The sequence below is a fragment of the Labeo rohita genome, unplaced genomic scaffold (genome assembly GCF_022985175.1).
Source record: "Labeo rohita strain BAU-BD-2019 unplaced genomic scaffold, IGBB_LRoh.1.0 scaffold_785, whole genome shotgun sequence".
Taxonomy (NCBI): Eukaryota; Metazoa; Chordata; class Actinopteri; order Cypriniformes; family Cyprinidae; genus Labeo; species Labeo rohita.
In genome coordinates this window covers 5,777-33,168 of record NW_026129728.1, presented here as the reverse complement: position 1 = coordinate 33,168, position 27,392 = coordinate 5,777, and the positions used below count along the sequence as shown (strand labels likewise).

At 40.5% G+C, this 27,392-nt stretch overlaps 4 protein-coding genes across 4 annotated transcripts; all 4 read right to left on the bottom strand.

Annotated features, from left to right (window-relative positions):
- Positions 1–4,778: 4,778 nt before the first annotated feature.
- Positions 4,779–6,847, bottom strand: LOC127161950 (nuclear factor 7, brain-like). Its single transcript, XM_051104725.1, has 4 exons — positions 6,275–6,847; positions 5,860–5,952; positions 5,358–5,588; positions 4,779–4,857 (listed from the first exon to the last, which is right to left on the bottom strand). The coding sequence occupies exons 1-4, from the start codon at positions 6,668–6,670 to the stop codon at positions 4,849–4,851; spliced, it is 729 nt and encodes a 242-aa protein (XP_050960682.1). The 5' UTR covers positions 6,671–6,847; the 3' UTR covers positions 4,779–4,848.
- An 808-nt stretch (positions 6,848–7,655) lies between these two features.
- Positions 7,656–24,638, bottom strand: LOC127161948 (nuclear factor 7, ovary-like). The gene is made up of 7 exons (XM_051104723.1): positions 24,245–24,638; positions 23,748–23,845; positions 23,274–23,504; positions 23,173–23,195; positions 22,972–23,090; positions 22,418–22,599; positions 7,656–8,434 (listed from the first exon to the last, which is right to left on the bottom strand). Exons 1-7 carry the CDS (start codon positions 24,636–24,638, stop codon positions 8,132–8,134), a joined length of 1,350 nt encoding a protein of 449 aa, XP_050960680.1. The 3' UTR covers positions 7,656–8,131.
- On the bottom strand, positions 8,516–10,766 carry LOC127161949 (E3 ubiquitin-protein ligase TRIM35-like). Its single transcript, XM_051104724.1, has 5 exons — positions 10,172–10,766; positions 9,634–9,729; positions 9,174–9,404; positions 9,073–9,095; positions 8,516–8,616 (listed from the first exon to the last, which is right to left on the bottom strand). Exons 1-5 carry the CDS (start codon positions 10,565–10,567, stop codon positions 8,565–8,567), a joined length of 798 nt encoding a protein of 265 aa, XP_050960681.1. The 5' UTR covers positions 10,568–10,766; the 3' UTR covers positions 8,516–8,564.
- On the bottom strand, positions 13,008–20,051 carry LOC127161951 (E3 ubiquitin-protein ligase TRIM35-like). Its single transcript, XM_051104728.1, has 10 exons — positions 19,542–20,051; positions 18,322–18,417; positions 17,862–18,092; positions 17,754–17,776; positions 17,553–17,671; positions 16,704–17,180; positions 15,114–15,388; positions 15,010–15,032; positions 14,809–14,927; positions 13,008–14,438 (listed from the first exon to the last, which is right to left on the bottom strand). The coding sequence occupies exons 1-10, from the start codon at positions 19,935–19,937 to the stop codon at positions 13,963–13,965; spliced, it is 2,235 nt and encodes a 744-aa protein (XP_050960685.1). The 5' UTR covers positions 19,938–20,051; the 3' UTR covers positions 13,008–13,962.
- Positions 24,639–27,392: the final 2,754 nt, after the last annotated feature.

The following is a 27,392-nucleotide window of genomic DNA, read 5'->3' as shown; positions in this document are numbered from 1 at the left end:
GATAGACTATTCATGCAATAAAAACCTCCAAATGACAATATTGTCTCTAGATGCAGAAAAAGCTTTTGATAGGGTTAACTGGAATTTTCTATTTGCAGCTTTACACAAATTTGGTTTTAGAAACTCTTTCATAAACTGGTTAAAAATATTATATAACTCTCCAACAGCACGTGTCAGGACAAATGACCAAACATCCTCCAGCTTCTGTCTTAAGAGGGGCACCAGGCAGGGATGCCCCCTCTCCCCTTCACTGTTTGCAATTTTTATTGAACCACTAGCAGCAGCAATTAGACAGGCTACAGTGATTAAAGGCATTAAATGCAAGAATGTAGAACATAAAGTCAGTCTTTACGCAGATGATGTGTTACTTTTTCTTCAGCATTCACAAACCACTCTCTCTGAGGTAATTACATTAATAAACTCTTTCTCAAGAGTCTCAGATTATTCAATAAACTGGTTAAAATCTACAGTTCTTCCAATTAATTGCTCCTTCCAGAACTCTTCCACTCCACTACAATCTGGAAATATTAAATATTTAGGTATTAATGTTTCACCTAGGCTGGCAGACTTAATTAAATTAAACCACATTCCACTTTTAAAGATGGTAGAAGATGATCTAGCCAGATGGAAGTCTCTACCCATATCACTCATGGGAAGAGTCGCCTCAATTAAAATGATGGTTTTGCCAAGAATTAATTACTTATTTGCAATGATCCCGAGCAAACCATCACCTGACTGGTTTAGATCTCTGGACTCCTCCATCTCTAAATTCCTTTGGAAAGGTAAACCCCCCGCGTATTAGCTTAAAAACGCTGCAAAAGACCAAGGATAAAGGAGGACTAGATCTGCCTAACTTTCAACACTATTTCTTAGCTAACAGGATTCAACACATCTCAGGGTGGTTAAAACACACCCTCTTAGATGAGCCTTGGCTAGATGTAGAACAGGCATTATGCAATAATATAGAGATTTCGGATCTGCCATTCATTAGCTTGATCATCAAACGGCACGTATGCTTCAAAAGCATCAGTATCAGCTCTTCTCTGTCAGCATGGTGGGAGTTTCTAAAAATGACTGAGTCTTCACTAATCCCATGCAAACGTACTCCATCTGGAATAACCCTGACATATTAATAAACAATAATATGATAAACTTCACAGATTGGAGTTGTAAAGGTATTAAATACCTGGAACATATATTCGAAGGGACGGACTTTATTTCCTTTGACATATTAGTTAAACAATATGGGATTAACAAGAACAGATTTTTAGAATATCAACAAATTAAATCTATAGTAAAAAGAAAATTTAAGTGTAATCATATCAAATTACAAATACCACCAAGTGTGGCAGAATTTCTTAATCTCAAAACCCCTAAATTACTCTCTAAAATATACAGGACACTTTCCAAAATAGATGAATCAATATCGCTCCCTATTACAAAATGGGAGGCAGATCTATCAGTCAGCTGGGACCATAATTTCTGGTCTCAGATATGTTTAAAAACCTTTGAACTGATTAGAAATCCCAGTTTACAATTAATACAATACAAAATCCTGCATAGAGTGCACTACACAGGTCATCGGATGTTCAGGATGGGTTTTACAGCTTCTAACAACTGCTCACACTGTCAAGGCAATACACCTGACAATTATATCCACGCTTTATGGTTCTGTCCACCTGTTCAGAGGTTCTGGTACAGGATTTGTGAAGACTTATCAAAGTGTCTTAAATGTTCCATTCCAGCCTCTCCGTCAGTCTGCTTGTTGGGCGACCTAGATGGTGTCACTACAGAAGGTAACTCAATCCACATGGCTTACACCGCTTTATGCATTGCTAAGAAGACTGTCCTCATGAACTGGAAAAATAAAAATAATCTTAATATCAACCAATATAGAGATCGTTTGTTGGACTATATTAGTCTTGAAACAGCTTCTGCTGCCACATTAGATCAATCTCTCTGGGCTCCTTTGATCAGCTCCATCACCTAGTGTGAGTGGGGGTCACGGTTCTGTCCGGCTTTGGTCTTTGTTGTTGGCGTGGGGGGGGGCCATATGGGCTGGGGGCATCTGGGAGTTCCCTAGGGGTGGGTTTCTTGGGGGGTTCGGCGCTGGGGCTGCGGTCCTGGCCTGGATGGGGTGTTGGTGGCTCTTGGGTGTTGTTTTTCTGGCGGCTGCATGCGGCGCTGCTGGGGAGGCCTGTGCCGGCGGACGTAGGTTGCCGGCCTGGCGGCCGTACTGCTCCGGAGTAGGTCCGGGGGCTTGGGGTTCTGGGGCCGCTCTGCCACCGGGCTGGGGTTCCGGCTGGGCCTGGGGGCTTGGGTCCTGGGTGGTGTGCCGCCGGGAGCGTGGGTTGGTGCATGCGCTTGGGCTCGGCCCTGGTGTGGGGGCCTTTGACGCGTCGGTGGATCCGGTGGCCTCTTTAGCTGGTAGGGACGTCATTACCATCTGTCAGTATCCACTCTGCGGGGGGGGGGACCAATATAGGCGGAGGACGGGCTTAACCTGGGTGTCTATTGCCTTCTGTAGTCTGGGAGTTGTCTGAATGATGGGGTGGGGGTAGTTTTTCCTCTGCTGTGGGGTCTGGTGGGCCGCCCGAGCTGCCGTGGGCCCTGGTCTGGATGGGCCTGGGCCCCCTGCCCTGGGCAGATTTGGGGCAACGCGGGTGCCTATGGGGGTCAGCGGGGGAGCTGGCTCCAAAGGGGGGTACTTTGCCCCCTCCAATGATTTCCTCCCCATCCCTAATGCTTCCCTTCTCCCGCTCCATCACACCAACATACAGGTAGGGTTTTGGGGTGCGGGTGTGTCGCTGGGATGCAGGGGAGGTGGTACTCCTCTGTCTCCTCGTGGCCACCTGCATCCCAATCATACATCACAACTTAGACACTCTCATTACTTACTGTCACATGACACATACATATAGGGCCTTGGGGGTGGGCACACTGAATGGCATCCAGGGGGCGGTCTGTTCATTCAGCCTTCTCTCTGGTGCCGGTGCCCACTTCTCAATTTTAAGTTACACATAGACATTGAGGGCTCTTGGGGAGGGGCCGATTTGACGCAAGCTGGCGGAGGGTGGTTAGTGTCTTGCCCCTCCCCTGTTTTAAAGCACTTTAGAACAACACACACCAACACTACATTTGAGCGGGTGAGGTGAGGCATGGGGTCTTCCTTTTTTTTTTTTTTTTTTTTTTTTCACACCCCTGTTCTCTGTTCTCTGTCCAGGGCTGGGGGCTGTGAGGACGAGTTGGCCATCCGGTCGGGGTCTGGGCTGGTGGTCTTCTCTGCTGCTGCGGGGAACCGGGGTGGTCTTCCTGTCTCCACGCCAGAGTGAAGGGGGTTCAGCTCCGGGAGCTGGCGCTGATTGCCCCTCTGGGGGTAGTGGTGCCTGGATCCAGGAGTATAGAGTACAAATGGGGAGTGTGATTGTGGGTACCGTGTCCATTTTTGTGTGTCTACATGTGGGGCGAGTGCGTGAATATTTGTTGTGTGCATGAGGGTGGGAACGTATGCTTGAGTATATGTGTGCCTGTTTGTCTATGTCCATGTGGCAGGTTAGGCCTTAAACTCCATCTCACTCATCATCTCAGGCCCCCCCACCCCACCACCACGCCCTGCCGTGGAGGACTCGCTCCGGGCGGGATGCTCGGGTGAGCGCTGGCCCACTCTCGGCGGTCGCTTGGCGGGGCCTGGCCCTCCTGGCTTTGCTGGGCCCTGGCTAGGGGGTGGGGGGCCTTGGATCGCCGGGCCCAGGGGCCGGTCTGCTCTGGTGTGGCCGGCTGCCGGCGGAGCCTGCGGGCTTGCCGCCGCGGCCCCCTGGGACGTCTGCATGGTGGCTGCCGGATGATCCCCCTCCGGGCTCTCCTCTGCCCTTTTCTGGGTGGGGGCCGCGGTTTTCTCTGCGGTGGTTCTCCTGGGACTCTCGTGCCAGGGGGGGCCTCCGGATGTTCGGGGCCCGGGTCTCCCCCATGTCTGCTTCATACCTTGCGGGGCGGGGCTGCGGTTCCCCACACACACTATTAAACATTTACATAGAAGAACCTTATGAACACAAACGCGCTCACACACACAGGTGTGCACACAGGTGTACACACAAGCATTCACATTGGTGTAAAAACAGGTGCTCACAGACACACACTGTCTTGATCTGCTGTCGCTTCAAAACACATTTTGTAATATTAGTTATGTGTGCTGCACAATAACATTTAACATTTAGTATACACTGTGATTCATATAGATGTTGGTTGTTGCTGCAGTTTCTCTGCTGTTGTGTCTTCTGTTGTTTTCTCTTTTTGTCAGCAGGTATGGAAGCAGATTATCTTTTTTTTTTTTTTTTTTTTTTTTTTTTCTCTCTCTCTCCTCCTCCTTCTCTTTTTCTTTCCTTCTCTCTCTCTCTCCCCCCCCTCTTCTGTTGACTTTCTCCCCAATTTTTATTTTTTTTTTTTTATTTTTTTTTTCTCTCCTGTTTTCTCTGTCCCCCGGTCTTGTCTGTCATAGTATGGTTAAATGAAAAGGTATATAAAATTAAATTAATTAATTAATTACATAAAAAAAAAAAAGGCTGTGAATGATGATAACATAGCTACACATACACACTGTCATGTGTTATCTTGTTACTGACAGGCCGAAAAAAAAAAAAAGTTACTGACAGGCCGTTACTCCAAGACTCCAGATTGAACTCTCTTTAACCTCCACATCCCAGCAGTTAAAACCATCTGATCCCAAAACACAGTGTTAAATGTCAATTCTCTCTGGATTATCAGGAAGCAGTTGATTGTTCTTGTTGTCTCTCACACTGGTCAGATCATCAGACAGGACGAGACATGAATCTGCAGTGTGTGGATCCAGAATCACAGGAGCTGATGAGACACAATCAACAGCTGCTTTTATTCTGATGTTCATATAATGATCAAGAGTGAACTGTACACAGATTATTATGAATTATGACACTCATCCTATTGATCAAACACATCAGACATTTTCCTCTGATCACTGTCAGTGTTGTTACAGTAAATATTTTAGATTTGCCAATCAATCAAACTGAACTGAGATCTGCTGTATCACTGTAACTGTAAATATCATGTGGACCAAAGTTGATTTTCTCTTGTTTATGGCTCATTTTGGTATAGTAGCTCATCAGGTTATTCACACATAATGCTGAAATCTGTAAATATTCCCTCATGTGTCATTTCCAGTGTATGTGTAACAGCACAGATCTTCTCCAGACTCACTGTTTTGGACAATGTCCTGCATCTTCTTCCAGACTTCCAGACTTTATCATCAAGAACTCAATCAATCATCAATCAATCAATCATTCAATCAATCAATCAATCAATCAATGGATGATCTGAAATCAGACCTTTAGAAAGCAGACGTCATTGGCTTTCATCATCTCCTCCGTGTCTTTGATTGTGTGTGAAAGAGCTGAGATGTGTCTGTTCGTCTCCTCCAGCTTCTCCTTCATCATCTGCTTCTTCTGCTCCTCTTCCTTTCTCAGTGCAGTGATTGTAGCTTCTTCTTCATCTCTGAGAAACTGATGAAGCTTCTCAAACTGCTGTTTAATCTGACGCTCTTTGTGCTCAGCTTGAGACTGAAATCAAATCACATTCACTTCAATCATCTCAATCAACACACATCAACACATCACATCATTCAGATCCAAGAGAAACTCAGACACCAACATATAACAGATCCAGAAGCAGATTGCTGCTTTTCATTTACAAAAATAAATTGGAAAAAATTATTTCCAATTAGATAAAAATAAATAAACTGGAATCCATTATATTAAATATAACAAATCATAACTGTGTATAGTGATCCTACACCTGTAGTGAAAATGACTCTTGATTTTGTTTTCTCACCTTGATGTGTTGAACTGTTTTCTCAAACTCTTTCATTTTTTCTCTCTTTGCAAGTTTCTCCTGTAAGGACTTCAGTGCTGTATTGAGCTCCTCCTAAAGTTGAACAAAATAAATATATGTTAAAAAAAAAAAAAGAAAAAAAGTGAAGAGACGAAAATACAGTGATTACACAGTGCTGTCAAGAAGTTTTTGTCCCATCATGATTTTTTTTTCTTTCTGTATGTATCTGTGTGTGTATATCTCATACTAGACTGATTCAGAAATAAAAGCCTAACATAAAGAAAAGGCAACATGGAGTTGGTTTGTATATGGTTCGTATGCAGTATCTACAATTTAATGTGGCATTATTTAGTGTACACAAAAATAGAAAGTATATTTCATTAAATTGTGTAAAATGACTGAGAGAAACACCTACCTTATATGAAGAAACAACTTCACTGATGGGTCTAAATGTGTGATTGATGTGTTTTTGTGAATCTCTACACACTAAACACGCAGGCTGTTTGTCCTCCAGACAGAAGAGTTTGAGTTTCTCACTGTGTAAACTGCAGATCTCCTCAGATCCTGATGAACGACTCTCATTTCTCTCCTTCAGGAACGACTCACACAAGTTTTGTAATGCAAGATTAATTGGAGGAAACTGTTTTGAGGATCTTCTCCTGCAGACAGGACACTCCTGAGTTTTCTTGGTTCTCCAGAACTGTTGAAGACACTCTTTACAGACACTGTGACTACATGATAAAAGAACAGGAGCCTTGAAGATTTCACAGCACACGGGACAATTATAGTCATATTCAGCTGATGAAGACATTTTCACTGTTTGAACTCCAGCAATCTGAACTTTACTTTCACTTTCTGAGCAATGGTTTTAAACATGAATAAACACAAGAATCACAAAGATACACTGCTGTCTGTCCAGAAACAAGTTTCTTTAAAGTTTTTCTGTTGATTATCCACTGATGGATGATTCTTTTTTGCTTTTGTCAAAGAGGAGAAAATTTGCAAGAAAGGAGAAATAAGAAGTCAGTCTCTTCCTGGTAAGTGTTGTAAGAGGGTGGAGTTTCTGATCACCTTTGGGTGTGTTTAACCCTTTAACATTCAATTCTAAAAGGATCTATCTATCTATCTATCTATCTATCTATCTATCTCAGTTTTTTGCTTTTTTTTCTTTATAGAAAAAGTGGAGACATGACAGGAAACAAGTGTGAGAGATGGGGACTGGGATTGGGAAAGGTCCACAAGGCAATCAGCACTGAAAATATTTTAACTGATACATTGATTTATTTAGGATGGGCTAATGAATATTTTTAGCAATGTCTTTTTTTCACATTCAATGTAGAGTGATTCGTAAGAGAAATACATGTGTAAATACTTTTTTTCTGAAGTGTTACATTAGACAGTTTGAGGTAAGATGAATCCCTTGGTATTGGGAAGGCTTGTGTTAATATTTACCATAATTATTATACATTTAACCTTTTATTAGTAAAATCACATAATCACGTTTTTCATGAAAAGAACAACCCTGTTTATCAAAATTTTTTGAGAAAGTGAGTCAAACTTTTTGTTTTCAGTCCCAGAGGCATTGAGAATTTGTTCTGAGAATCAGATTTATAAACAGCATTAATCAAGCATTTCTATATGAGGTATTGATGTGGATTAGAAAAAAAAAAACATTTGCATCAATTTAGAACAATGAACGAATGATCATTTAAACTTCATAATTGAAATAAACAATTATTCAGATTCTTTTAGTCTCATGTTGAACAAATATAGTGAATTCAGGTAAAGTGGGCAGTTAAAGCTTGATTTTACTCTAGCATAACTATGATCTTTAATTAAAGGAGCAGTATATTTCAAAATGACAAATAGTTTTAGCTGATGCAATATGACACTGGTGATTATGGGATTGTGGCACCTCAAATGACTCTGTCATCATGAAAGATATTAAAGCCATTTGATGTTTAGTTGTCATTCAGTTAATTTCTAACTCATAACATTAACAAATATTATTGGTATGACAGTACTTGTGTTATTTGTCACTGCAGTTAACATGTATAAAAATGAAAATGAAAATATTACACGTGGACCTTAAAGTTAGCAAAGGAAAAAGAAGAAGAAAAAACAAAAAAACATCTGGGTATCTAAACTACAAATTTAACAAAATGCGGCCCATCTGAATTTACTGACTATAATTATGATATAGATTAAATACTTGAGCGAAGATGACAGTAAGAGTTGAAAGCAGGTTGATCCAGACATAAATGTGTAACGTTTATTGACTATTGAATGGTAAGATCCTCAGACGGTCACTACTGAAGAATGGAAAGACTGTGTCAGTGAAGGTGGTTGTGAATGTGTGTAGATGTGTGTTAGTTACAGGATCAGAGAATGACACCGTTCCTCTGTCATAGACCAGATCAACTCTCACACGCTCAAGCTTCTGTTTAACAGGAAAACCAAACTGATCAGACCATCTGTACTGCACACTCCAGACATCAGTGTTAAAGAAACCATCTCCCTTCCTTTGGTTTGATGCTGTAGTTACTCCAAGACTCCAGATTGAACTCTCTTTAACCTCCACATCCCAGTAGTGTTTTCCTGAGTTAAAACCTTCTGAACCCAGAACACAGAAATACTCATCAAATCTCTCTGGATTATCAGGAACTGGTTGTTTGTTCTTGCTGTATCTCACACTGGTCAGATCATCAGACAGGACGAGACATGAATCTGCAGTGTTTGGATCCAGAATCACAGGAGCTGATGAGACACAATCAACAGCTGCTTTTATTCTGATGTTCATATAATGATCAAGAATGAACCGTACACAGATTATTATGAATTATGACACTTGTCCTATTGATCGAACACATCAGACATTTCCCTCTGATCACTGTCAGTGTTGTTACAGTAAATATTTTAGATTTGCCAATCAATCAAACTGAACTGAGATCTGCTGTATCACTGTAACTGTAAATATCATGTGGACTAAAGTTGCTGTTGTTCTCTTGTTTACGGCTCATTTTGGTGTAGTAGCTCATCTGGTTTTTCACACATAATGCTGAAATCTGTAAATATTCCCTCATATATGCACATGTACATATAATATAGGAAAACGGCCAATTTTATATATGTCACATATATTAAAAACCTATATCAAAACCTATATTAAAACATATATGTTTATATAGGTTATTTCCGTGTGGGATCACTCACCTTTCCATGGTGACTGGAAACTCCTGCAGAACAAACACACCACTGATCATCAAGAACTCAATCAATCAATCAATCAATCAATGGATGATCTGAAATCAGACCTTTAGAAAGCAGACGTCATTGGCTTTCATCATCTCCTCCGTGTCTTTGATTGTGTGTGAAAGAGCTGAGATGTGTCTGTTCGTCTCCTCCAGCTTCTCCTTCATCATCTGCTTCTTCTGCTCCTCTTCCTTTCTCAGTGCAGTGATTGTAGCTTCTTCTTCATCTCTGAGAAACTGATGAAGCTTCTCAAACTGTTGTTTAATCTGATGCTCTGTGTGCTCAGCTTGAGACTGAAATCAAATCACATTCACTTCAATCATCTCAATCAACACACATCAACACATCACATCATTCAGATCCAAGAGAAACTCAGACACCAACATATAACAGATCCAGAAGCAGATTGGCATTTACAAAGAATAATCAACTGGAATCCATTATATTAAATATAACAAATCATAATTGTTTCAAGTGATCCTACACCTGTACTGAAAATGACTCTTGATTCTGTTTTCTCACCTTGATGTGTTGAACTGTTTCCTCAAACTCTCCTTTCATGTTTTCTCTCTTTGTAAGTTTCTCCTGTAAGGATTTCAGTGCTGTATTGAGCTCATCCTAGAATTGGAGAAAATAAAAACATATAAAATACCAGATTACAGTGAGAAGAAGGGAATACAGTGATCATACAGTGTTGTGGAAAAAGTATTTGCCCCCAACCTGATTTCTTTTGTGTATATATCTCACACTAAATTGTTTTATAAATTGAAACAAAGCTTAAAACAAACACAACATGAGTAAAATACACTTAAATAGATTATTTTTTCAACAGCATGAAGCTGGTTAAAAGGTCTCACCCAGTAACTACACTTTAGTATGACACTATTTAATGTACACAAAAACAGAAGAAATCATTATTGGACAAATAGTTTTTCACAGCAGTTCATATGTCATGAATTTGAGTAAAAGACACAGAGAAATCATAAGTGCTTGAATGTGATGATATCTGTGTTTATGACTTATTGTTCTTTACATATGAAAGAAGAGACATTTGTCCTACCTTATATGATGAAACCACTTCACTTATTGGTCTGAATTTGTGATTGTCGTGTTGTTTTGAATCTCTGCACACTAAACACACAGGCTGTTTGTCCTCCAGACAGAAGAGTTTGAGTTTCTCACTGTGTAAACTGCAGATCTCCTCAGATCCTGATGAACGACTCTCATTTCTCTCCTTCAGGAACGACTCACACAAGTTTTGTAATGCCAGATTTACTGGAGGATTTTCTTTTGAGGATCTTCTCCTGCAGACAGGACACTCCTGAGTTTTCTTGGTTCTCCAGAACTGTTGAAGACACTCTTTACAGACACTGTGACTACATGATAAAAGAACAGGAGTCTTGAAGATTTCACAGCACACGGGACAATTATAGTCATATTCAGCTGATGAAGACATTTTCACTGCTTGAACTCCAGCAATCTGAACTTTAATGTCTCTTTCTGAGCAAGTTTCAAAAATGAAAAGCCAGAGAATTACAAATATCTGCTGTCTGCTCAGAAACAATATTCTCAAATGTGTCAATGTTTCTCTTTGTTTTGTTTTTTTTCGCCAAAGAAGAAAATCAGAATGACAGAAAGGAGAAATAGCAAGTCAGTCTCTTCCTGGTAAGTGTTGTAAAAGGGGGGAGTTTCTGATCACCTTTGGTCTGATGACAACATCAGGATTTCTTCAGGTTACATATTAATAAAACGCATTTAAAATCTTCACACACTGAAGTCAGTGATAAACACACGTCTGTTTATGCTGAAAACACACAACTCAAGGCAGGAACAGAACAACCAAGCAATGTAATAATATCAAAGAATTGAACTGAGCACAACACAACACAGAGCTTAAATAAAATAAACAACAGAAGATAACTAACATTACAACAGTGGAGATCCAGGTGGAGACAACAATCCCAGGTGGAGCTGACTGCTCAATAGGCCTATGAGGAGTGATGATCATGGAGGTTGTAGATCAGGGGTGTCCAGTCCTGCTTCTGGAGGGCCAGTGTCCTGTGGAGTTTAGCTACAGCCAGCTTAAACACACTTGCTGGAAGTTTCTAGTAAGTCCGAAGACTTGGATTAGCTGGTTCTGGTGTGTTAAATACGATAGTTAATTGGAGCTCAACTCTGCAGGATAGTGGCCCTTTAGGGACAGGTATGGACACCCCTGTCCTAGGTGAAGTTAATGGGTCAATGGTCGAAGGCTGAGCTGGTGAAGACTCAGACCAAGATGAATCACTAGTGAGCAGAGCAGGACCCGAAGGGATGAGGAGAGGCAGTGCAGGCAGGGATAGAGGACGGGACAATACAGGCGGGGGTCAACAGACAAACTTCATAGGAGAATTCAAGATGAATTCTTCTGTAGAGCTCCACGATAAGCCCTCAAACTCTAATGCTAAATCTACTGGCACAGGTGATGTTGCCACTCACACACCTGGTCTCAGATGATCTGCTCGTCAGTCCATGATGCTGGTGCTTCAGTTGTGGCAGACTCCGGCTACGGAGCAAGAGGATTGTGACTGCTGCTAGATCCATAAATTTTGGGTGTGTTATTCTATCATGGCTGGGTTGCAGAAACAGAGAAATGGTTTTAAATGCAGCAGTTTTACTAACAGAACTCAAAAAGAAACAAAACACTCAGGAGCAAACTCAAGGAAGGATAAGAACAACCAAGCACAACATAACACATAACAAGCAACTGAACTGAAAACAGTTTAAACAGACCAAACCAATCAATTAACGGAGTTAACAACAGGTGAACAGATTAATCAAACAATGAAAAAACAAACTGAATACTAGGTCACAGAACTAAAATACATGACAAACCCACCTTAAACACAAACAAACACTGAAGATCCCAAACAAAGACCAATCAAGTATGAAATGATTAGTTACTTCAGATCTGATTCAGAGCAAGCAAGATAATGATGATGGTGAATCAATGAAGGCTGTATTACAATAGGGATGTTTCTCTCTATTATGTCCCAGCATAAGATATGTACTGTACCTGTACTGTAATTTTTAAGAACAAACAAAATTAAAAGCGTCTGTTTGTCAGTAGATAAACTGGCAGTAGTTTATCATTAACAGAGGTTTTAGTCTATTCTCAAAATACTATGGTACAGTAATGGTATCATATACAGTGTTACTACATAATGTAATGATTGCTGTATCCATGTACAATGCAAAACTTGCATTTCAAAAAATATATGAAATAATGTACATACGTAAAAACACTTTACAATAGCGTATTATTATCATAATGATTTACCTTTGTAACATACACATAGACTTATGGGCAGAACTGTATATTCTACAATTCAGAATGTCATGCTCCACAGACTCTTCCTGACACCCTTCACACAAACCTTTTTGGTGTTTCTCTAACTTTTTTTTTTTTTTTTTAATTTAGTTTCAGCCTCAACCTTGTCAACACAAATTCTTTTTCCACTACCTACCCTAGTTACTTTTTTGAATATGATATAGATGTCTCTCTTTCTCCTCTCTAATCCACCTTTGGATGCAATTGGTTGATTTTTTCCCCCAGATTATACTGTTCACCTCTGATTTACTGATTCTTATTTTCATTTCCTTCTTTTAGAGCCTACTTTGTCTCATCCACACTTACTCCTGCATGCACTGGGAACCACAAAATTTACCCTGGTCTCCCTGATATGTTATTCCTGTAAATCAGAACAATAAATAAAAAAAGAACAATATTTTTAAATGATAAAATAGTTGATGCAATATGACACTGGCGACTGTAGCAGCACATCAAAGGACTCCATCATCACGAAAGACATTAAAGCCCTTTGACATTCAGATTTTCATTTCTTTAATTATAAGGTTGCTCACTAAATGTAAACAAATATAATAGTCACAGTACTTGTGTTATTTGTTATTGCAGTTAATACTGATTAAAAAGCGAAGAGTACATTTTAAAAAATGTTTGTTTTCATCTGAGGTTAAATATTGCTGACGCACTTTGGATGAATGTGCTAGATAAAGTGGGACACCTGGCCTTCACTAATTCTATTCACATTCATTAAATACATTTATATTCACTGATTATCTTACAACTGACATGTGTGATTGACTTTTTCAGAAAACAGAAAGAAGTGTGCAGTCAGGAAATTCAAGTCAGAGATGAAAGAAATCAAACAGAGCAGAAAGGAAGGTGATGTATGAAGTTGAATATGGAGTGAAAAAAGACGAGTAAAACGTGAATGAAGAGTATATGAAGTTTTAAAATTGGTCACAAAGTTCATTAAGAGTGTTCAGGGAAAACAGACAGAAAAACACAAATGTTTACAATTTTAAATGTTATTATTTTTTGTTTGCCTATTTGTTGCTGCATGTGTTATAGTCACATTTAATATTTTGCAGAGTTAATTGTCATTAATATTCTTTTAGATTTCAAAAACATAAATCTCGTCAGCGCAACATGTTCTATCAGTTGTTTTGAATTTTATGCATGATTTGAGTGAAGCTATGAAATTTAGTCATAGCCTAAACACTATATGTTTTTAGGTTTGTTAAATATGTTGTTGAATTTTTGTTTGATAAATATGTGTTAATGAACATAACAAACAAACAAATAAATAAATAAATAAATATGTTTTTATAATCTGCACTTAAGATACAGGATATTTTTGGATAAATCAGAGAGGACCCACTTTACCTGAAAAGTCATTTGTCTGAAGTGCCTGATCTCAAAATGATTATTGGTATAGATGTCATAAATAACATTATATGAACTGAATTTAAACTGGACTTAAAAAACAATCTGGCTAAACTACAAGTTTATTGACTATTGAATGGTAAGATTCTTAGAGAGTAAACAGTACAGAAGAAAGGAAAGACTGTGTCAGTGAAGGTGGTTGTGAATGTGTGTAGATGTGTGTTAGTTACAGGATCAGAGAATGACACCGTTCCTCTGTCATAGTCCAGATCAACTCTCACACGCTCAAGCTTCTGTTTAACAGGAAAAACAAACTGATCAGAATATCCATACTGCACACTCCAGACATCAGTGTTAAAGAAAACACCTCCCTTCCTTTGGTTTGATGCTGTAGTTACTCCAAGACTCCAGACTCGACTCTCTTTAACCTCCACATCCCAGCAGTTAAAACTATCTGAACCCAGAACACATTCATAACAGTCAAATCTGTCTGGATTATCAGGAAGTGGTTGATAGGTCCTGCTGTCTCTCACACTGGTCAGATCATCAGACAGGACGAGATGTGGATTTGCAGTGTTTGGATCCAGAATCACAGGAGCTGATGAGACACAATCAACAGCTGCTTTTATTCTGATGTTCATATAATGATCAAGAGTGAACCATACACAGATTATTATGAATTATGACACTCGTCCTATTGATCGAACACATCAGACATTTTCCTCTGATCACTGTCAGTGTTGTTACAGTAAATATTTTAGATTTGCCAATCAATCAAACTGAACTGAGATCTGCTGTATCACTGTAACTGTAAATATCATGTGGAGCAAAGTTGTTGTTCTCTTGTTTATGGCTCATTTTGGTGTAGTAGCTCATCTGGTTATTCACTCATAATGCTGAAATCTGTAAATATTCAATCATGTCATTTCCAGTGTATGTGTAACAGCACAGATCTTCTCCAGACTCACTGTTTTGGACAATGTCCTGCATCTTCTTCCAGACTCTGAACGACAGGTTGCCCAAGTAACGTGGCACATGAATCAAAGCTCCAGAAGGCGTCTGTGGATCCGGCTGTGAGATCTGGACTCTGGAAGAACATTCAGGAGTCAGAACTGCAGTGGCTTTGGCTTCAGAAGCAGAGAGACCAGAGACACCAGCAGATCACTCACCTTTCCATCGTGACTGGAAACTCCTTCAGAACAAACACACCACTGATCATCAAGAACTCAATCAATCATCAATCAATCAATCAATGGATGATCTGAAATCAGACCTTTATAAAGCAGACATCATTGGCTTTCATCATCTCCTCCGTGTCTTTGATTGTGTGTGAAAGAGCTGAGATGTGTCTGTTCACGATGAACTGTTTCCTCTCCAAATAGGGGGTCATTGTCTTGTTGGAAGGTGAAGCCACAACCAATAAGGCGCTGACCAGAAGGAACAGCATGTCACAAACTTTTCCTGCTCGAAAACAGCCCCAGACCATCACAGTGCCACCTTCATGCTTCACAGTGGGTGTGATACAGGCATCTAACATCTTTTCACCAACTTCTCAAGTAAAATTGTCTCTTTGAACCAAAAACTTGGATTCTTGGATGAACATTTGGATTCATCCATCCAGAGCACCTTCATCCAATCATCTGCTGTCCAGTTTCTGTGCTTCTTTGCCCACTGCAGTCTCTTTTTCTTGTTGTTTGATCTTAGCAGTGGTTTCTTAGCTGATATTCGGCCATGTAGACCTGCTTGTTGGAGTCTCCGATGGACAGTAGTACATGACACTGGTACATCACTTGCACTGTTGAGATCAGCTGTCAGCTCTGGACAAGTTAGGCATCTGTTGCGAAGGCTGGACACTTTTACATATTTGTCCTCACTAGAAGAGGTACTTCTTTGTCTTCCACTCCTTTTTCTGTCTTTATTGGACCCAGACTTTGCCTTTCGTTTCAAGCAATAGTGGACACCTTTCAGTGAAATTTTTAAACTTTTTGGCTATATCATACACTGAATAGCCATTGAGAAAGCTGCTTCCATCTGGCAATGTTGTCAAGAAACACATCGAAACTCTCTATAAAATGGGCCAAACACGTCATTTGATTGGCAAGAGCTATTTGTAAACTATATGACCTAAACTGTGTTTTAATTCGTTAATTATATTCTAAACTTAATTGGCAATCAATTGTTGAAGCTATTAATGTGTGCTGACCCACGTTTAAACCAGTAACCAGGCATCACAGCTGGCAAAGGGGCATGTCTGACTTGGACATGTATATACTGCCATTATTATGTAATCAAAATGGAAATTATTATTGCTGGTCTTCAATGATTTTGTCAAGTTACTTTATTGTATTTGCACCAAAAATGATAAGGATTTATGCTGATATCGTCCAAAACCACACTTTGCCAGGGGTGTTTCCAAACTTTTGGAGGGCAGCGTACGTCCCTGAATTGGTACAAATGGCAGGTGTTATTACTTGTTATTTATGTATCACAGTTATTATAATTCATGGAGTTATTATTTAATAATTCTATGAATTAATAGTACAATTCAAACATGTTTATTTTTCATCTATTTCTACAGACCTTTTTTCTATTATCAAATCTCTATCAAATCTGTTTTTAAGTATTTCTATAGTACATATTTATTTTTTATACAACATTGATGTAGATTAGAAATAAGTGTTACATCCATTTATGTCAATGATCAAATGGTCATTGAACATATTTAATGGAAATTGACAATAATCCATTAGTCTCAGGTTGACAAAAATATTGAAATTGTGATATGGACTGAATTTCGGAAAATTCCTAACTGTAAAAGTTGAAAGCAGGTCTATCCAGACCTACAGGTGTAACGTTTACTAACTATTGAATGGTAAGATCCTCAGACGGTCACTACTGAAGAATGGAAAGACTGTGTCAGTGAAGGTGGTTGTGAATGTGTGTAGATGTGTGTTAGTTACAGGATCAGAGAATGACACCGTTCCTCTGTCATAGTCCAGATCAACTCTCACACGCTCAGACTTCATTTTAACAGGAAAACCAAATTTATCAGACAATCCGTACTGCACACTCCAGACATCAGTGTCATAGAAATCATTTCCCTTCCTTTGGTTTGATGCTGTAGTTACTCCAAGACTCCAGACTCGACTCTCTTTAAACTCCACATCCCAGCAGTGTGTTCCTGAGTTAAAACCCTCTGAACCCAGAACACAGAAATACCTGTCAAATCTCTCTGGATTATCAGGCAGGAGTTGTTCGTTCTCGCTGTATCTCACACTGGTCAGATCATCAGACAAGACGAGATATGGATGAGTAGTGTTTGAATCCAGAATTACAGGAGCTGATGAGACACAATCAACAGCTGCTTTTATTCTGATGTTTATATAGTGATAAAAAGTGAACTGTACACAGATTATTATGAATTATGACACTCGTCCTATTGATCAAACACATCAGACATTTTCCTCTGATCACTGTCAGTGTTGTTACAGTAAATATTTTAGATTTGCCAATCAATCAAACTGAACTGAGATCTGCTGTATCACTGTAACTGTAAATATCATGTGGACTAAAGTTGTTGTTCTCTTGTTTACGGCTCATTTTGGTGTAGTAGCTCATCTGGTTATTCACACATAATGCTGAAATCTGTAAATATTCCCTCATGTGTCATTTCCAGTGTATGTGTAACAGCACAGATCTTCTCCAGACTCACTGTTTTGGACAATGTCCTGCATCTTCTTCCAGACTCTGAATGGCAGGTTGCCCAAGTAATGTGGCACATGAATCAAAGCTCCAGAAGGCGTCTGTGGATCCGGCTGTGAGATCTGGACTCTGGAAGAACATTCAGGAGTCAGAACTGCAGTGGCTTTGGCTTCAGAAGCAGAGAGACCAGAGACACCAGCAGATCACTCACCTTTCCATCGTGACTGGAAACTCCTGCAGAACAAACACACCATTTATCATCAAGAACTCAATCAATCATCAATCAATCATTTAGTCAATGTATGATCTAAAATCAGACCTTTAGAAAGCAGACGTCATTGGCTTTCATCATCTCCTCCGTGTCTTTGATTGTGTGTGAAAGAGCTGAGATGTGTCTGTTCATCTCCTCCAGCTTCTCCTTCATCATCTGCTTCTTCTGCTCCTCTTCCTTTCTCAGTGCAGTGATTGTAGCTTCTTCTTCATCTCTGAGAAACTGATGAAGCTTCTCAAACTGCTGTTTAATCTGATGCTCTGTGTGCTCAGCTTGAGACTGAAATCAAATCACATTCACTTCAATCATCTCAATCAACACACATCAACACATCACATCATTCAGATCCAAGAGAAACTCAGACACCCGACATATAACAGATCCAGAAGCAGATTGTTGTTTGGCATTTACAAAAATAATAAACTGGAATACATTATATAAAATATTGATATACAGCAAAATGATCCTACATCTGTACTGAAAATGACTCTTGATTGTATTTCCTCACCTTGATGTGTTGAACTGTTTTCTCAAACTCTCCTTTCATTTCTTCTCTCATTTTAAGCTTCTCCTGTACGGATATCAGTGCTGTATTCAGCTCCACCTAGAATTAGACAAAATAAAAATAAATAAATAGTGGATTATAGTAAAGAGAAAAGAATACAGTGATCATACAGTGCTGTGAAAAAATGTTTTTGCCCCCATCCTGATTTTCAGTTTTGAATTGTCTCGTGTATCAGACCTGGTTTAACTGGGTTTCAGTTTGTAGCACAATTTTATAGTCCTGTAATCTCTTCGGGATATTTGATTTTGCATTTAATAATTTCACTAAAATATATATCCTTGCTCTAATACCAAATTATTTGTGTACATGGATATTTTTGGGTATTTAGTAGAGATAATTGTTTCCAGTTACGCTAAAATACATTGGTAATACACAGCCATAACACCCAACTTATTATTTTAATTTATTAGTGTTTAAATTGAACAAAACCCAGGGCCCCATTCCTGTGTGGCATTTACCCAAGTAGTTCAGTTACATCCCATAACCATCATAGGAACAGGGGTTACAATTCTGTGTGTGTATATCTCACACTAAATTGATTCATAAATTAAAACCAAGAATAAAACACAACATGAGTTAAGTACACTTTCAACAGCATGAAGCTGGAAAAAGGTCTTAACCAGTAATTACTTTATAGTGTATGCAAAACAACAACAACAACAACAACAACAACAACAAAAAAAAAAAAAAAAAAAAAAAAAAAAAAAAAAAAACAGAAGAAATCATTATGGGACAGATCATCATTATGGGACAAATTCCTTTTCACAGCAGATTATACACTCTTAAAAATAAAGGTGCTTCACGATGCCATAAAATAGCCTTTTTTGTTTAAATGGTTCTACAAAGAACCTTTAACATCTGAAGAACCTTTCTGTTTCACAAAAGGCTCTTTCTGGCGAAAGAAGGTTCTTCAGATTATAAAAAGGTAAGACAGAAATGGTTCTTTAAAGAACCATTGACTGAATGGTTCTTTGTGGAACCAAAAATGGGTTAACTGTGGCATCACTGTGAAGAACTTTTTAAAACACCTTTATTTTTAAGAGTGTATGTCATATAAATTTGAGTAAAATGACAGAGTGAAATACTGAATGCATGAATGTGATTCTATATGTTTATCACTATTTATTGTTCTTTACATATGAAACAAGAGACATTTGTCCTACCTTATATGATAAAATAACTTCACTTATTGGTCTGAATTTGTGATTGTCGTGTTGTTTTGAATCTCTGCACACTAAACACGCAGGCTGTTCGTCCTCCAGACAGAAGAGTTTGAGTTTCTCACTGTGTAAACTGCAGATCTCCTCAGATCCTGATGAACGACTCTCATTTCTCTTCTTCAGGAACGACTCACACAAGTTTTGTAATGCCAGATTATATGGAGAATTTTCTTTTGAGGATCTTCTCCTGCAGACAGGACACTCCTGAGTTTTCTTGGTTCTCCAGAACTGTTGAAGACACTCTTTACAGACACTGTGACTACATGATAAAATAACAGGAGCCTTGAAGATTTTACAGCACACGGGACAATTATAGTCATATTCAGCTGATGAAGCCATTTTCACTGTCACTTTCTGAAAAAACAACTTCAAAAATGAATAACCCAGTGAATCACAAAAATCTGCTGTTTGTTCAGAAACAATATTCTCAAATGCATCAATGTTTCTCTTTGTTTTTGGTTTACTCAAAGGAAAAAAAATCAGAATGACAGAAATGAGAAATAGCAATTCAGTCTCTTCCTGGTAAGTGTTGTAAGAGGGTGGAGTTTCTGATGACCTTTGGTCTCATGACAACATCAGGATTTCTTCAGGTTACATATTAATGAAACACATTCAAAATCCTCAGTGTTTGTATATGCGAGCAGAGGTGGGAAGAGCAACCAAAAACTAACAAGTAAACACATTTACAGAAATGATTACTCATGTAGAAGTGAAAGTAAACATTGTTACTACATTTGTATAATAATAATAATAATGATTAAAATAATAATTAAAAAACACTTAATAGCAATCTAACAGAAACAAAAAAAAAAAAAAAAAAAAAAAAAAAAAAAAAAAAAAAAAATGTAACAATAACAATTGAACTGATCACAACACAGAGCTTAAACAGACCAAACTAAACAACAGAAGATCACTAACACTAACTTACAACAGTGGAGATACAGATGGAACCACAGAACCACAGGGAAAGGGTGACAATGCAGGTCCTGGACGGCAGGGCAGAGCCGAGAGACTGAGGTGATGGCGGAACAACTGAGGACTAAGGTGAAACCAAAAGGAAGCATGAGCATGACAGAGTCAAAGGAGTGGAGGGATGAGGCACAGTGACGGTCTGTACATATTGTCACGGGGGCGGAGCAAAGCGACAGACACAGTGGGTGTGACGTCAGGCCTCGGAGAGGCTTTTATTAAACAATAAAACAGAAAGTGTCCAAAAAGGGGGAAAAAGTGTCCAAAAGAAAAAGGGGGATCTGGTGTCCTCGATGCGACGGGGTTCCGTGAAGGAGGGGTAGTGTTCCGAAGGGAAGGGTCCAGGTAAGGGGCGGAGTCCGGCGGCCGCACGCGCTCCCCACTCAGGTCCGGGGTGTGAGGGGCGGCGGCTTCTCTAGCGGCATCGTCCTCCTCCACCTACGTGGCGCTTCTGGGGGATATCACGGCCCGGCATCTTGGCCCGTCAGCCATCACGGGTGCGGTCCTCATCCGAACCCGCGGGGTCCGGCAACTCGTCCTGCGGCGCTGGTTCCCTCTTCACCCCTTCCTGGACCCACGAGGACACCAGCGTGCATGCACGGGGAAGAGACCGGTCTCCTGAGGAGAGGCGCGCTCGGCATTTTAACAGCGGCGGTGATGAGGCTTCATTCACATCAGGTGTGCCCCATCACACGCCGCCAGACCTGGATGTTTCAGCGCCCCTCCTCCTCCCACACGCCCACTCCCGTCGGGAGCCTGGTGAAGGGCGGCGATTACCGACGGGGTGCAGCTGACAATAAGGGGGGAGGCAGTCGACTCGTCACAATATGTAGCACAAGCAAAAATAGAAATATTTATTTTCTTAGATGAAAAGTTAAATTTAGATTCTTTGAGATAAGATGGAACCCTCAGAATTGGGACAGAAGGCTGCTGTTATTGTTTAACTTAAATATAATTAATGTAGTTATTATTTAAGAATTCTATGAATTATAAGTACATTTCAAAAATGCTTATTATTCATCATAATGTTTATAATGTTTATAATTCATCTATAGGCCTTTTATTTCTATGATCAAATCTTTTACATTAAAATATAGGTCTGTATGTAATTCATAGTTTAATGTTTCAACCTGCACTGGAGTTTCCACTGCTGACAGGAGCCGTGACTGATTTGAAACAACAATTACATTAGTCAAATACATTAGTTTATCAATTTATTAAGAAAAAAATAAAGTAAAACAAAAAAGGGTTTCCTTTCTTTTAGACCATGCCATTTCCATGACTTAAAACCTAATTGGCATGACCAAATATTTCACCTTTCATTACCAAATCAAATAATCACATTTAATGTTAAAAAAAGAATAGAAAAATAAAAAGAAACTTTCAAAGAGACTCCCAGAGAAAAAGAGAATTTGTTTTGAGAATCAGATTTGTAAACAGTTCAATGAAGTATTTCTATAGTAAGTATTTATATTTTATTTAACATTGATGTGCATTTCTTTTTTTACAATTATTCTTTTAGTCTCATGTTGAACAAATGCTAAAATTGTGATATGGTTTAAATGTTGGAAACACAATGACTGTAAAAGATGAAAGCAGGTTGATCCAGATCTGCAGGTGTAACTGACTTTTACTGACTTTTGAGCGGTAAGATCCTCAGAGAATGACACCGTTCCTCTGTCATAGTCCAGATACACTCTCACACGCTCAAGCTTCTTTTTAACAGGAAAACCAGCCCTTTCAGGCCATCCATACTGCACACTCCAGACATCATTGTCAAAAAATTTAAATCCCTTTCTTTGGTTTGATGCTTTAGTTGCTCCAAGACACCAGTCTGAACTTTCTTTAACCTCCACATCCCAGCAGTGTGTTCCTGAGTTAAAACCCTCTGAACCCAAAACACAGAAAAACCCATCAAATCTCTCTGAATTATCAGGAAGCAGTTGTCCGTTCTCGCTGTATCTCACACTGGTCAGATCATCAGACAGGACGAGATATGGATGAGTAGTGTTTGAATCCAGAATTACAGGAGCTGATGAGACACAATCAACAGCTGCTTTTATTCTGATGTTCATATAATGATCAAGAGTGAACCGTACACAGATTATTATGAATTATGACACTCGTCCTATTGATCAAACACATCAGAAATTTTCCTCTGATCACTGTCAGTGTTGTTACAGTAAATATTTTAGATTTGCCAATCAATCAAACTGAACTGAGATCTGCTGTATCACTGTAACTGTAAATATCATGTGGACCAAAGTTGATTTTCTCTTGTTTACGGCTCATTTTGGTGTAGTAGCTCATCTGGTTATTCACACATAATGCTGAAATCTGTAAATATTCCCTCATGTGTCATTTCCAGTGTATGTGTAACAGCACAGATCTTCTCCAGACTCACTGTTTTTGACAATGTCCTGCATCTTCTTCCAGACTCTGAACAGCAGGTTGCCCAAGTAACGTGGCACATGAATCAAAGCTCCAGAAGGCATCTGTGGATCCGGCTGTGAGATCTGGACTCTGGAAGAACATTCAAGAGTCAGAACTGCAGTGGCTTTGGCTTCAGAAGCAGAGAGACCAGAGACACCAGCAGATCACTCACCTTTCCATCGTGACTGGAAACTCCTGCAGAACAAACACACCATTTATGAAGAACTCAATCAATCATCAATCAATCAATCAATGGATGATCTGAAATCAGACCTTTAGAAAGCAGACGTCATTGGCTTTCATCATCTCCTCCGTGTCTTTGATTGTGTGTGAAAGAGCTGAGATGTGTCTGTTAATCTCCTCCAGCTTCTCCTTCATCATCTGCTTCTTCTGCTCCTCTTCCTTTCTCAGTGCAGTGATTGTAGCTTCTTCTTCATTTCTGAGAAACTGATGAAGCTTCTCAAACTGCTGTTTAATCTGACGCTCTGTGTGCTCAGCTTGAGACTGAAATCAAATCACATTCACTTCAATCATCTCAATCAACACACATCAACACATCACATCATTCAGATCCAAGAGAAACTCAGACACCCGACATATAACAGATCCAGAAGCAGATTGTTGCTTATCATTTACAAAAATAATAAATTCATTATATTAAATTCATTATATGAAATAATAAAACCTCATAATTATGTATAGTGATCCTACATCTGTAATGAAAGTGACTTGTTTCTGTTTCCTCACCTTGATGTGTTGAACTGTTTTATCAAATTCTCCTTTCATTTTTTCTCTCCTTTTAAGGTTTTCCTGTAAAGACGTCAATGCATTATTTAACTCCTCCTACAATTGGACAAAACAACAATACATAAAATACCAGATTACAGTCTGATTAAAGAGAAGAGAATACAGTGATCATACAGTTCTGTGAAAAAGTATGCCAGAAATTATGACAAAGAAGGTGATTGAAATACATCAAAATAGAAAAATGACAAAGCCATTTCAAAGGCTTCTACACTCCAAAGAACCACAGTGAAAGCCATTATCTCCAAATAGAAACAACTCAGCATAGTAGCAAACCTTCATAAAAGTGGTGCAATATGGGGGCAAAAACTTTTTCACAGCAGCGTATATGTCATATGAAGTTGAGTAATACGGCATAGAGGAATATTAAAGTGCATGAATAAGATGATATTGGTGTTTATTGTTCTTTATGTATAAATAAAGAGACATTTGTCCTATCTTATATGATATAACCACTTCACTTATTGGTCTGAATTCATGATTGTTGTGTTGTTTTGAATCTCTGCACACTAAACACACAGGCTGTTTGTCCTCCAGACAGAAGAGTTTGAGTTTCTCACTGTGTAAACTGCAGATCTCCTCAGATCCTGATGAACGTCTCTCATTTCTCTCCTTCAGGAACGACTCACACAAGTTTTTTAGTGCCAGATTTACTGGAGGATTTTCTTTTGAGGATCTTCTCCTGCAGACAGGACACTCCTGCGTTTCCTTGGTTCTCCAGAACTGTTGAAGACACTCTTTACAGACACTGTGACTACATGACAGAAAAACAGGAGTCTTGAAGATTTCACTGCACACGGGACAATTATAGTCATATTCAGCTGATGAAGCCATTTGCACAGTTTGAGCACCAGCAATCTAAACTTTACTTTCACTTTCTGAATAACAGTTTCAAACATGAATAACCATGAGAATCACAAAGATCTGCTGTCTGTTCAGAAACAAACCCAAAAACACTTCTTCAATTTTTTCTCTTTGTTGTCCACTGATGGCTGATGCTCGTTTTCTTTTGTCAAAGAGAAGAAAATCAGTATGACAGAAAAGAGAAGTAAGTCAGTCTCTTCCTGGTAAGTGTTGTAAGAAGGTGGAGTTTGTAGTTTCTTTGGGTGTTTTAACAGCTCTGACGACAACATCAGGATTTCTTTAGGTTACATTTGAATAAAATGCATTAGAAATTAACTGGCATGGAAATTCTCAAGTATAATGCTAGAAAACCTAAAATCAAATACAAAAGAATAATGAAAAACACAAATATCGATGATAGATTTTAGTCATTGCTCTATATTTCTCACAGAGTTTCTCCAGGATCTGTCATATTATATGATTTCTTCAAATGCTGAAAAAAAATCAGTGTTAAACACACGTCTGCTGATTGTGCTGATCGTCTGTCTTTGGAGAGTCAAGTAGAGGTGGCTAGAGAAACCAAAAACGTCCCAGGTTACGTATGTAACCATGGTTCCCCGAGGGAACGAGACGCTGCGTCGGCAAACGCTAGGGGAACGCCTTTGGCGGAACCACGCTCTGAACACATGTGAAATCTGACCAATGAGAAAACGGGACGTCACGGGCGGGTGACGTCACCGACCAGGAAGCATAAAAGCACGTGCGAAGCCGGCCGGCGTCAGCTTCGAGAATGAAGCGAGCGCTCGGCAGGGATGCCAGAAGGATGGACCGAGACGCAGCGTCTCGTTCCCTCGGGAACCATGGTTACATACGTAACCTGGGACGTTCCCTTCGGGAACTCGAGCTGCGTCGGCAAACGCTAGGGGAACGAGATGCCCACGCCACCAGACTTCGAAGTCCCTGCCTAGTGAATTGCTAGGGCACAAGGACAGAAGAGCCAGGAGTGGCTCGGGTGTCTAGGCTATAAAACCTGACAAAGGTGAGTGGCGTGGACCACCCCGCAGCATTACAGATGTCCTGGATGGGGACACCTAACATGAGTGCTTTGGAAGCAGCCGTAGCACGAGTGGAATGGGCTCGAAGACCCATAGGAGAAGGAAGGTCCGAAGACTCATAAGAAGTAGAAATGGCATCCACGATCCATCTACTAATAGTTTGCTTGGAAGCAGGACTCCCCTTCTTAGGGGGGCCATAGCAGACGAACAATTGTTCAGATTTACGCCACAGGGCAGCTCTGTGGACATAGGCATCCAGGGCACGTACTGGACCGACACAATTTTGCTTCTGATGGTCGGGCTCCCGGAAGGGAGGAGGACAGAAAGCCTGGAGCACGACCGGCTGAGGTGTGCTGGTGAGGACCTTAGGTACATACCCCGGTCTGGGGTAAAGAAATGCCTACCAGGAGCAAACTCTAGATGAGAAGGGGCCACCGAAAGGGCCTGCAGGTCCCCTACCCGCTTGAGGGAAGTAAGAGCGAGCAACAAAGCTGTCTTAATAGTGAGAAGATGATCAGATATGTCTACTATAGGCTCAAATGGAGGCCTACAGAGAGCCTCAAGCACCACAGCCAGATCCCAAGTAGGGATATGAGGTCGCGTCGGAGGCCTCAGCCTCAGTGCACCGCGGAGGAAACGTGTAACTAGGGGGTTCCTACCCACTGACATGCCACCAAGAGGGGCGTGGTAGGCCGAAATTGCCGCCACGTAGACCTTCAAGGTGGAGTGGGCTAACCCTGTGGAGAGACGGGCCTGCAGAAACTCCAGTACTGTACCAACTGGGCAGTTAGCTGGGTCTTGCTGGCGTTCTCCACACCATGAAGTGAAAAGCTTCCACTTCAGGGCGTACAGTTTCCTCGTCGAGGGAGCTCTGGATTGGAGGATGGTCTCAACAACCTCGGTTGAGAGACCGGAAGCTATGAGTTGTGCCCCTTCAGAGGCCACACCAACAGCTTCCATAGCTCCGGGCGGGGGTGCAAGATGGTACCCCCCCCTTGTGAGAGGAGATCCCTCCTGACGGGAATCTCCCATGGAGAGCCGTCGAGGAGAGATATCAGGTCCGAGAACCATACTCGGCCCGGCCAGTGCGGGGCTACTAACAGTAGACTGACTCCGTCCCGGCGCACTCTCTCCAGAACTCCTGGAAGCAGAGCAATCGGGGGAAAAGCGTACAGACGTAGCCTCGGCCACGTCTGTGTCATAGCATCCAGTCCCAGGGGAGCTGGATGAACTAGAGAGAACCAGAGGGGACATTGAGCATTCTCCCTCGTGGCGAAGAGATCTACTTGGGCTGAGCCAAAGATTCTCCAAATCTGCTTCACCACTTCCGGGTGAAGCATCCATTCCCCGGGCCTCGGCCCCTGCCTCGACAGGATGTCTGCTCCCACATTTAGATACCCAGGAATATGAACTGCTCGCAGTGAGAGGAGTTTGTCCTGGGACCACACAAGGATCTGGTGCGCCAGCTTGTATAAGGGGCGCGAACGCAGGCCTCCCTGGTGGTTGATGTAGTAGACCACGGCTGTGCTGTCGGTGCGTACTAGCACATGGCGATCTCTCAGGTCTGGAAGAAAGTACTTCAGAGCTAGAAATACGGCCAGCATCTCGAGGCAGTTGATGTGCCAACTGAGATGGCGACCACTCCACAGACCCCGGGCGGAGCGCCCACTCATGACCGCCCCCCAACCGG

Coding starts and splice junctions, on each gene's coding strand:
- LOC127161950 (XM_051104725.1), bottom strand. CDS start 6,670: ATGTCTTCATCAGCTGAATATGACTATAATTGTCCCGTGTGCTGTGAA. Junction 5,953..6,274: donor AAGTTGTTTCTTCATATAAG/GTAGGTGTTTCT, acceptor GTTCAACTTTAG/GAGGAGCTCAATACAGCACT. Junction 5,589..5,859: donor AAACAGTTCAACACATCAAG/GTGAGAAAACAA, acceptor ATTTGATTTCAG/TCTCAAGCTGAGCACAAAGA.
- LOC127161949 (XM_051104724.1), bottom strand. CDS start 10,567: ATGTCTTCATCAGCTGAATATGACTATAATTGTCCCGTGTGCTGTGAA. Junction 9,096..9,173: donor ATGACGTCTGCTTTCTAAAG/GTCTGATTTCAG, acceptor TTTGTTCTGCAG/GAGTTTCCAGTCACCATGGA. Junction 8,617..9,072: donor TTTCCAGTCACCATGGAAAG/GTGAGTGATCCC, acceptor GTGTCTCATCAG/CTCCTGTGATTCTGGATCCA.
- LOC127161951 (XM_051104728.1), bottom strand. CDS start 19,937: ATGGCTTCATCAGCTGAATATGACTATAATTGTCCCGTGTGCTGTAAA. Junction 18,418..19,541: donor AAGTTATTTTATCATATAAG/GTAGGACAAATG, acceptor GTCTAATTCTAG/GTGGAGCTGAATACAGCACT. Junction 14,928..15,009: donor TTTCCAGTCACGATGGAAAG/GTGAGTGATCTG, acceptor ATGTTCTTCCAG/AGTCCAGATCTCACAGCCGG.
- LOC127161948 (XM_051104723.1), bottom strand. CDS start 24,638: ATGGCTTCATCAGCTGAATATGACTATAATTGTCCCGTGTGCAGTGAA. Junction 23,505..23,747: donor AAACAGTTCAACACATCAAG/GTGAGGAAACAG, acceptor ATTTGATTTCAG/TCTCAAGCTGAGCACACAGA. Junction 22,600..22,971: donor GCAGGACATTGTCAAAAACA/GTGAGTCTGGAG, acceptor GTGTCTCATCAG/CTCCTGTAATTCTGGATTCA.